The sequence below is a fragment of the Aegilops tauschii genome, chromosome 3, assembly GCF_002575655.3.
Source record: "Aegilops tauschii subsp. strangulata cultivar AL8/78 chromosome 3, Aet v6.0, whole genome shotgun sequence".
NCBI classification, from domain to species: domain Eukaryota; kingdom Viridiplantae; phylum Streptophyta; class Magnoliopsida; order Poales; family Poaceae; genus Aegilops; species Aegilops tauschii.
Window position 1 is genome coordinate 313,354,110 of NC_053037.3, and position 8,677 is coordinate 313,362,786.

At 42.8% G+C, this 8,677-nt stretch overlaps 1 protein-coding gene across 1 annotated transcript; it reads right to left on the minus strand.

Moving 5' to 3' along the window:
- Positions 1-4,128: 4,128 nt before the first annotated feature.
- On the minus strand, positions 4,129-8,361 carry LOC109771905 (uncharacterized). The gene is made up of 3 exons (XM_020330600.4): positions 7,948-8,361; positions 7,720-7,831; positions 4,129-4,626 (listed from the first exon to the last, which is right to left on the minus strand). Exons 1-3 carry the CDS (start codon positions 8,291-8,293, stop codon positions 4,497-4,499), a joined length of 588 nt encoding a protein of 195 aa, XP_020186189.1. The 5' UTR covers positions 8,294-8,361; the 3' UTR covers positions 4,129-4,496.
- Positions 8,362-8,677: the final 316 nt, after the last annotated feature.

Here is an 8,677-nt window from a genome sequence, read left to right on the forward strand (position 1 = left end):
TTGTCCACAAGGTACACAATGAAATCATCACCAAAGGATTTTTCAATCCTCCGTCTCTTACTCTGATTAGGAGCTTCATTGTCATCCTTCTCAAGGACTATATCATGTGGTTGTTCAGAATAATCACTTGATGTACTAGATTCAGGAATTATCTCAGAAGATATTCTAGCAGTGCTATGCATATGTTTCATAGGAAACATATTCTCAAAAATGTTGTGTCACGAGATTCCATAATAGTATCAACATGCATATCAGGTACCTCGGATTTAACCACTAGAAATCTATAACCAACGCTACGTTGAGCATAGCCTAGAAAGATACAATCTACTGTCTTTGGTCCCAATTTGCATTTCTTCGGAATTGGAACATTAACCTTCGCCAAACACTCCCAAGTGCCCAAATACAAAAGTGATGGTTTTCTCCCAACCCACTCCTCATAAGGGTTTTTTCTTTATTCTTGTTCGAAATTCTATTCAGGACATGACACGAAGTCAACAAAGCCTCCCCCACCATGCCTTAAATAAACCAGCAGTGTCCAACATGTCATTCACCAAGTCGGACACAGTGCGGTTTTTCCTCTTAGCAACCCTGTTTGATTGGGGCGAGTAGGGAGGCGTCCTCTCGTGAATAATACCATGTTCCTCACAGAATTCATCAAATATTTTGGGAAAATACTCCCCACTACGATCCGACCTAAGACGTTTGATCTTTCCCTCTAATTGATTTTCAACTTCAGCCTTATAGATTTTAAAGTAGTCTAAAGCTTCATCTTTAGTTTGCAACAAATAAACATAGCAGAACCTAGTAGCATCATCAATTAACGTCATGAAATATCTCTTTCCACCTTTTGTCAACACACCATTCATCTCGCATAGATCAGAATGTATGAGTTCTAGAGGTGCCAAGTTTTTCTCCTCGACTGGGCTTCCTTGCTTAGATTGCACGCAACTAGGGCACTTTGAACCTTTGTCAATGGTGCAATTCAGAATTAAACTCAAACTGGATAGCCGAGACAATAAACCAAAATTAACATGACATAAATGAGAGTGCCATACGTTAGCCTCTGAATCAACATTGCCACAAATATGGTTTACTGGCTTATTGCAAATTAGGAAAGTGAAAAGCGGAACAAGCCTCCGGACTCATAGCCTTTACCAATAAATTGTCCAAATCTCGACACAACTACTTTATTGGACTCAAACACTACTTTAAACCCATCTCTGCAAAGAAAGGAGCCGCTAACAAGATTCTTGTTCATAGTAGGGACATAATGCACGTTCCTCAGCTGCACGATCTTCCCTGAAGTAAACTTCGGATCTACCGTGCCAACACCACGAACAGTAGCATGTGATCCATTCCCCATTAGGGCGGAAGAATCCCGAGCGACCTGATAAGAAGTGAACATAGAGATGTCAGCACACACATGGACATTAGCACCCGTATCAATCCACCAACATGGGAGACTGAAAGACTGAAAGTACCATCAGAAAATTACCGTACCCATCAGTATTGCTGAAGTAAACTTCGGATCTACCGTGCCAACACCACGAACAGTAGCATGTGATCCATTCCCCATTAGGACGGAAGAATCCCGAACGACCTGATAAGATATAGAGATGTCAGCACACACATGGACATTAGCACCTATATCAATCCACCAACATGGGAGACTGAAAGACTGAAAGTACCATCGGAAAATTTATGTACCCATCAGTATTGCTAGCGGTCACGACGTTGACATTCTTTGTGTCGTTTTTCCCTCTCTTGTCCGCGCGATCAGGACACTCCTTGGAAAAGTGGTCGAGCGCTCCACAGGCATAGCACTCAGAGCCCAGCTTTGTTCATCTCCTTCTTCTTATTCTTATTCTTGAAGGAAGTAGTATTGATAGGACCATTGAACTGGGGCTTGCAGTTCCCTTTGTTCTTGATGTGCTGATTCTTCTCCACCATGTTGGCGCTAGCCTGAATATCACCACCTTTGTCACTCTAACGGATGCAACGTGGGAGGCCCACGCCGCACGTCACAAAATTTGTCTCAGCTCGAATTCAAGCGGCGGCGGAGGAGGAGGAGTGCGCGAGAGACTCTCTTATTCTCACTCACTTACAAGTGCTACAACACTCCACCTTATAAGGTGGTGTGCAACTCCTCCAACTTCCGGGTGGGACTAAACTTCCCACTCCCACCACTTGCTCACACACATAGGCCTTTGAAATTTCAGAAATTGCCTATTGGGCTGCCCTATAAATAGGCCCAATATTCTAACACATATTGCCTTCTGTACCTAGTATAGTCATTAAGTCGTTGGATAGTGCATTGCCCTCTCAAGGGCATGATGTATGTCACCCTCCAAAGTTGAAAATAGACGGCCAGTTTACTAACAAGAAGTGAAATGCTAATATTACGATGCCAACCAAGTAAATAAACATCCAATAATATGTATCTCAATTGATCTCTAGCAGTTCTTTGATTCTTTCGAGGCATCATACGAGGGTTATAAGGTGTTGTGAAAGGCTAGTATTCTCTGTAATCAATGGAGCTTAGAATCATCACCACATAATGAGGTTCCAAAAGTTCAATCGCATCCCAACCTTTTTATCAGCTTATGTTAATAAAACTATTAGTTACTCTTGATCTTTCATGTCAAAATTTTGGAATACAATATTTGGCATCCCTTATCACACCAAATTTAGTCCCCAAAAATAATGCGGCATTGACATGCAAACAGGGTATCGCACTCTGATGTCCAAGATATGGCAGGGGTACACACCTATGCTAGTTATGTTTCCTATAAAAAAGCGTGTAGATCTCAAAGTTATGTCAAATTAATCATGGCATCGCTCCGATGTTTGCTTGAGACATACGAAGACTTTAATTATAGGCTTTGGGGGCACGGATTTTTGGAACATGATTCCACACCCCCCCCCCCCCCCCCCCCCATCATGAATATTTAAATCATAAAATGCTAGAAAAATCAGGCAAATTTGAATTATTGTTTTTGTAGCATACATGATCGTTGTTCTACTCACGTGTAAAGTTGCGTGAAGAAATGACATAGGCGGTATTCTAGGCACAAAAGAAAATCAGTGCTATAAAAAAGATCATGTTTGAAGTAATTTGGAGGTCCGGATTTTTCCTTCATTAAGAATACGACATTCATTCACGAAATTTCATGTGCGAGTAGAACAGTCAATTAAGTTTGATGACCTAAAATTTTAGAATTGTTTGGATTTGATTGCTATTTTTTAGATTCTACTGTTCATAATGGGTGCACATGTCCACCAGTCTATTCACATGGAACCATCTACACCATTGTATTTCGTAGGCATTGCCCTCTTGACTATTTACTAAAAGTCCACAAGTCCAATGGGCATCATTGCATTTCGTAGGCATTGCCCACTACTTCCTCTACCATCTTGGTACTAGTACAGTATTTCCTAAATGCCCACCAGTCTCATATTTTTAAGTAGCGCGGTTTGAATCTTGTACACAGATCCAGCACACCTTCAGCTCCGACTGACTGCACGCGCTTTGCCGAAGCCAGCCCCATATGTTCAACTTGTGTAGCTGATTGCAGAGGTGAATCCACGCAAATTTGACAAATTTGATCTATAGACGAAATCAAATCACAGAATGAACTGTCCGTGAAACTATTTCACGCGGCTGACCCGTGGCGCCTAGCTCTCAGGCGCTGCACTAGTGCAACGCCTGGAAGCTAGGCGCTGCACTAGTGCAACGCCTGGGAGCTAGGCGCTATCACTGTATAGTGTGGCGCCTACCTCTCAGGCGCTGCACACTGACTTAGTAATTTTCTGATCACACAGGTGCGACGCTGGCCGTGTAGCGCCTATCTGTGAGGCGTTGCACAGTGTAGTGTGGCGTCTTCGTGTCGGGGGTCACACAAAAAGGTCAGCCACGTGAAATAGTTTCACGGATAGTTCATTCTGTGATTTTATTTCGCCTATAGGTCAAATTTGTCAAATTTGCCGTGAATCCATGGACCACCACATGATTCCTGGTTAGCAGCCATGAAGCCAAGACCACCCAAGCCATAACTGCAGCAGAAAGAGGACAAGACTCCATTCTCCCAGCTTAAGACAAATGGGGTTTGAATGAGTCCGTGGACCTAGTAGCAAGGCAATACTTCAGGGCAACCTCTCAGACGATCACACGGCACAAAAAGAAGAGAATGCGGTCAACATCCTCAACCTCCCCACACCATACAACACGAGATGACAATGTGCAGGCCATTTCAATGAACTCCAACAATGGAGCTCACCGCGAGATTGCCTTCTTAGCCTCTTAGGATAATATAACCGGCGACCCCAGGCAGCAGGACTACCGGGAGGCTTCATGGTCTCCCCCTATTTTGACCCTTTCTCTGTTAATAACAGTTATGCATACTTATTGCCTACGAGAATTTCCAGTTCCCCTCTCCCGGCTGTTTTTTTTTTCAAGTTTTCCACTGTTCAAAGACAACAATTCCTCCAGGCTAGCATTAGTAACCGACGTAGACTGCAGCATTGACAATGTAGCAGTCATCGTTTTTATCTCCCATTGCTTCGATGCATGTTCCACTTGAACAGATCATCCCACCGTCAACGACCTCGCAGCTGGTGATCTCACCACTACAAATAACGAGAAAAAGGGTATGAGATATTATGTTCTAAAAGGGAGTATAACATGTTATGTGGTACATCAAGATGCAAATTATCAGTAGTTCAGTAACTCCACTGAATTAAAGCCTAGGAATCAGATATCCTAGGCAAGCCCTCTAACTCCAAGTTAGCTATTGTCGATTATGATGCACTTGTAGCCAAGCCTTTGTGACACACTAATATTACTCAACTGTGGTGACATTTACTGTGAATAATACCGTGAAATATGGCATAAATTTTGGATTGCTTGCAACTTTGAAAGGAACATTAATTGGAGGCAACTGTATACACATCCAGAAAATATCATGAGTGTGTTCAACACAATATTGGAATAGCGGCTTATGGTCTCACCACTATGCTGAAATCGCCCTTGGAGTGCACAATTGGTTGCATTGTTCGAAACGGCATAAAGAAATATGCCTACCTGTTATTCCACCGAGACAAAATTTGTAGAAGTACAGGAGGCAGGGATAGACATACAAGTGAAAACTCAGGCTGCTACAGAACCTAGCATCTAGGTGCAGATGTGCGGACCTCATGCATGGCGACTGCATGCAGCCTGTGGCCGTTAGCAGACGCTAATTAGTCCGGTCGTGTAACTCCTTTAGTGTAGCTGAGTTAGGTTCAGTTGCCATCCACACGTAACAACCGGTCAAAACTATGGTAAAACAGCACCAGCCAAACACCTCGGTAGTTTTGGTAAAACTGAAAAAAAAAACACGGTTTAAGAAACTGTAGTATTCCTTGCCCACGCATTGGAATACTGTGGTTTTGAATTACCACGGTTTTCTAAAAACTGTGCTGCCAAACTAGGCCCTAGTCATCAGCCCCGTGTAACTGGACGGCTATAATTTTTAAATCGCATAACAGTACAACAATTTACAGAATTTGTTATACGTGAGATATATAGGAATACATTGAAAGAATATTGCTGAAAACATATCATACTTTTAATTGCTAAAGGGCGTACACAGTGCTGAAAGCTCCCACACAAAGTGGGGTCTGGGGAAGGGAATTTCTAGACAACCTTACCCTTGCATAATAATTCTGCAAAGAGGCTGGTTTGAACCCAGGACCACCAGGCCACAAGTGGAGAGAGACTACCACTGAGCCCGGCCCGCCCTTCATACTTTTAAATTGCTACCCAAAGATAAATTATATTACTACTTCAACTAGTTTTACTTAATTGTATTGTCAATTTGTCATTCTCAATTGTTTTACTTCCAATTTTCAAAAGTCTTGCAGCCCAATAACTTAGGATTTCCAAGAACTGTTTTTTATTGTCAACCAAGATTGATTTGTGAGATTTCTATCTAGGATTGGTACACTTATCTGTAGTCCAATGGATAATTTGACATATGTGTTAAATTCAAGGACGATTTAAAAAGACCAATGAACTGAAATCACAGCACATGTATTATGTTCAAAATGGATGAGGATACTCGCCCACTATTTACTTAATTGAAATGGATTTCCAACTGTGTATTTATCTGGGAATATGTGTATATATGATACCCAAGACAGACATAATCTTGATGCAACACTAACATATACCACTTTCTACATAGGCAATATTGATTGAGAATTATGAGACATTCTCTTCTATAGATGGAATGGCTATGCTACACACAACATTTAGTTTCGGGGAAGTTCTATTTGTTTGCCCTTACATTTTTCCAGTATATACCACAATCAATGGGTGGTGAAAAAACATATGTAGCACCCATCATAGGTCCTGTTAGTCTCTTATTAATACAGGAAATTTCACCCTCTTTTCAGAAGTAAGATAGATGCATACTACTCCCTCCGTCCCAAAATAAGTGTCTCAACCTCAGTACAACTTTGTACTAAAGTAAGTACAAAATTGAGACACTTATTTTGGGACGGAGGGAGTATTTCTTAGCAGCCTCCTCATACTTGTGCCAACACGTTAACTATCTATCCTATTAGGGAACATGACCAACAGCAGCTTTCTTCCAGCTAATTATGATTATTCAGTTTCATTTTCCTTTCTGACAGATGGTTCAACTTAATAGGTACGCATATTGTACCATGACATCTATGGATTAGTTGCTGTATCCATCCGATAGGGCAATACGTCTGTCAAAACTTTTCTCTCCTCTGATTAATTATGACTGGTTGGACTCTTTTGTCGAGGGACAAATCAACTTCGCATGTACCATGTATCATGTGCAAGTAACTCTTCTGCTATTGTGTACAACAAAAACTATTACAATTATCTAAGGGTTCTTGTACTGTCTCAAAATTTAAGACGTTTTTTGACACTATTACATTTTGAGACAGAGGGAGTATTATCAAACCAATAGTCAGATGATCTCCTTATGAAAACTTCTAACAAATTCCACTAGAGCAGTGGAGGCTTGAAAAGAGCCCCCAATTAGTAAATATAGCCCATGCAACACTGACTAGCCTTATTGGAACTGTATGAGTACTACGCAATATGCAATATTCAACTCTTGCAAGTATATCTTCTTGACAAGTCATGTAAATCGCATGATTGCTCTCTGTATATCCACATAAGGTGCTTTTGTGATGTTGACTGTTATCTTACCTCACATTGCATAATGCCTCATAAAGTTGAACATTTAATGAGACGCTAGCCTTGGGTTCAGCCACCTTGTTACTTACACTTGCTAGTACACGTGGTGGTACTGTTTTCTGACCTGAATAAAATCTTCACATCTGAAAGTCTGAATCACATGGTGGTGTTGAGAATTCTAAATCACTCATTCTCAGTACATTACTGACCACACATCCTTCTGTTGTGCTGCTTGATAAAACTTTGGCAGCTTTGCCATTCACGCCCAGACGGTATAATAGGCTAATTCCCTTAACCAAGATTGAAATACGCATGCTCTGCAATAAGGAATATATACCTCACTCTAATGACTGAGCCAGCACTAACCTAGGACCGTGAAAATTTTCTTGTCATAAATAAGAGCCCATCACAATGCAGCATTGCACTTGATTCTAGTTCCAGCCCTTGAACGGTCAAGTTTGAAGATTTCATAGGAACAAAGAAAAGGCAGAGAAAATGCTCACTAGGGGAAGACGGCCTTGATTCTCTCAAAGTCCAACAGATGCTGCACCGGCCTCGGGACACCCAGCTTGATCTGCAGCTTCATCTGCTCACTGTTCACCCCTGGTATCGACCCTGCAGACGCAATTCAAACCGAAAGCAGGCTCAGTTACTGATCCGAGTAAACGCTTTGTGTGCGGGCGAGTTGTTCGGCGAAATAACCGAGGGAAACAGGTAAGCGATTGGGTTACCGCGGCGGAAGGCGGGGATGGAGTTGGAGGAGATGGCATCCTTGCAGGCGCGCACGGCGGCGGAAGTGATGTCCTGTCCGTGCTGGTCGTACCCGACGCCCATCTCGACGAACAGCAGCTTCATGGCCTCCTCCGCCCCTTGTTGTTGGACATCGCGCGTCTGGGGCTGGGCTGCCGCCATGGAAGAGGAGGCGAGGGCTCCGTCGATTGGCCTCTTTGCCTTGCGGGGTCGGGTTCGAAGGTGGAAGTGGGAGCAAGACGGCGGAGGGGAGAAGAACGGGGGTTGTGGTGTTACTGGTTTTGTCAGGCGAAGGAGACTGCCGGAGAATGGCGCTGCTGATGCCATCGTGTTTTGTCTGATTTGATTTGCTCTGCTCTGCACTGACTGAATACACACTATCCTGGTCTACCCTGGCTGGGTCCGCTATCTGAACCACTATTCCTACCAGATCTGTGAGCGAGTATGGGCGTATTTGGTTCCTTTCGCTGCTGGGCCTGACTCGGAGGAGAAAAACGAACTAGGCTGAGCAGGGCCTGGGTAAGCAAAAAACAGGGTTAAAAACGTAGATGATCAGTTGATTGGTTACCTGGATTGAGGGTCTTGTCATCGAGATGCAATTTTCACCCGGCGTTTGGTTGCATACATGCATATGATTATCAGCATTAACAACAAAATTTAATAGCCATCAGGTTGGGCTTGACATTTCGTCAAACACTTTAAGCGCGTCGG

Bases quoted from the DNA above. Each gene is read 5' to 3' on its own strand.
- LOC109771905 (XM_020330600.4), bottom strand. From the start codon at position 8,293: ATGGCATCAGCAGCGCCATTCTCCGGCAGTCTCCTTCGCCTGACAAAA. The intron at 7,832-7,947 runs GTAACCCAATCG...TTGCGTCTGCAG, and splicing joins CATCCCCGCCTTCCGCCGCG to GGTCGATACCAGGGGTGAAC. The intron at 4,627-7,719 runs GTGAGCATTTTC...CGTTATTTGTAG, and splicing joins ATCAAGGCCGTCTTCCCCTA to TGGTGAGATCACCAGCTGCG.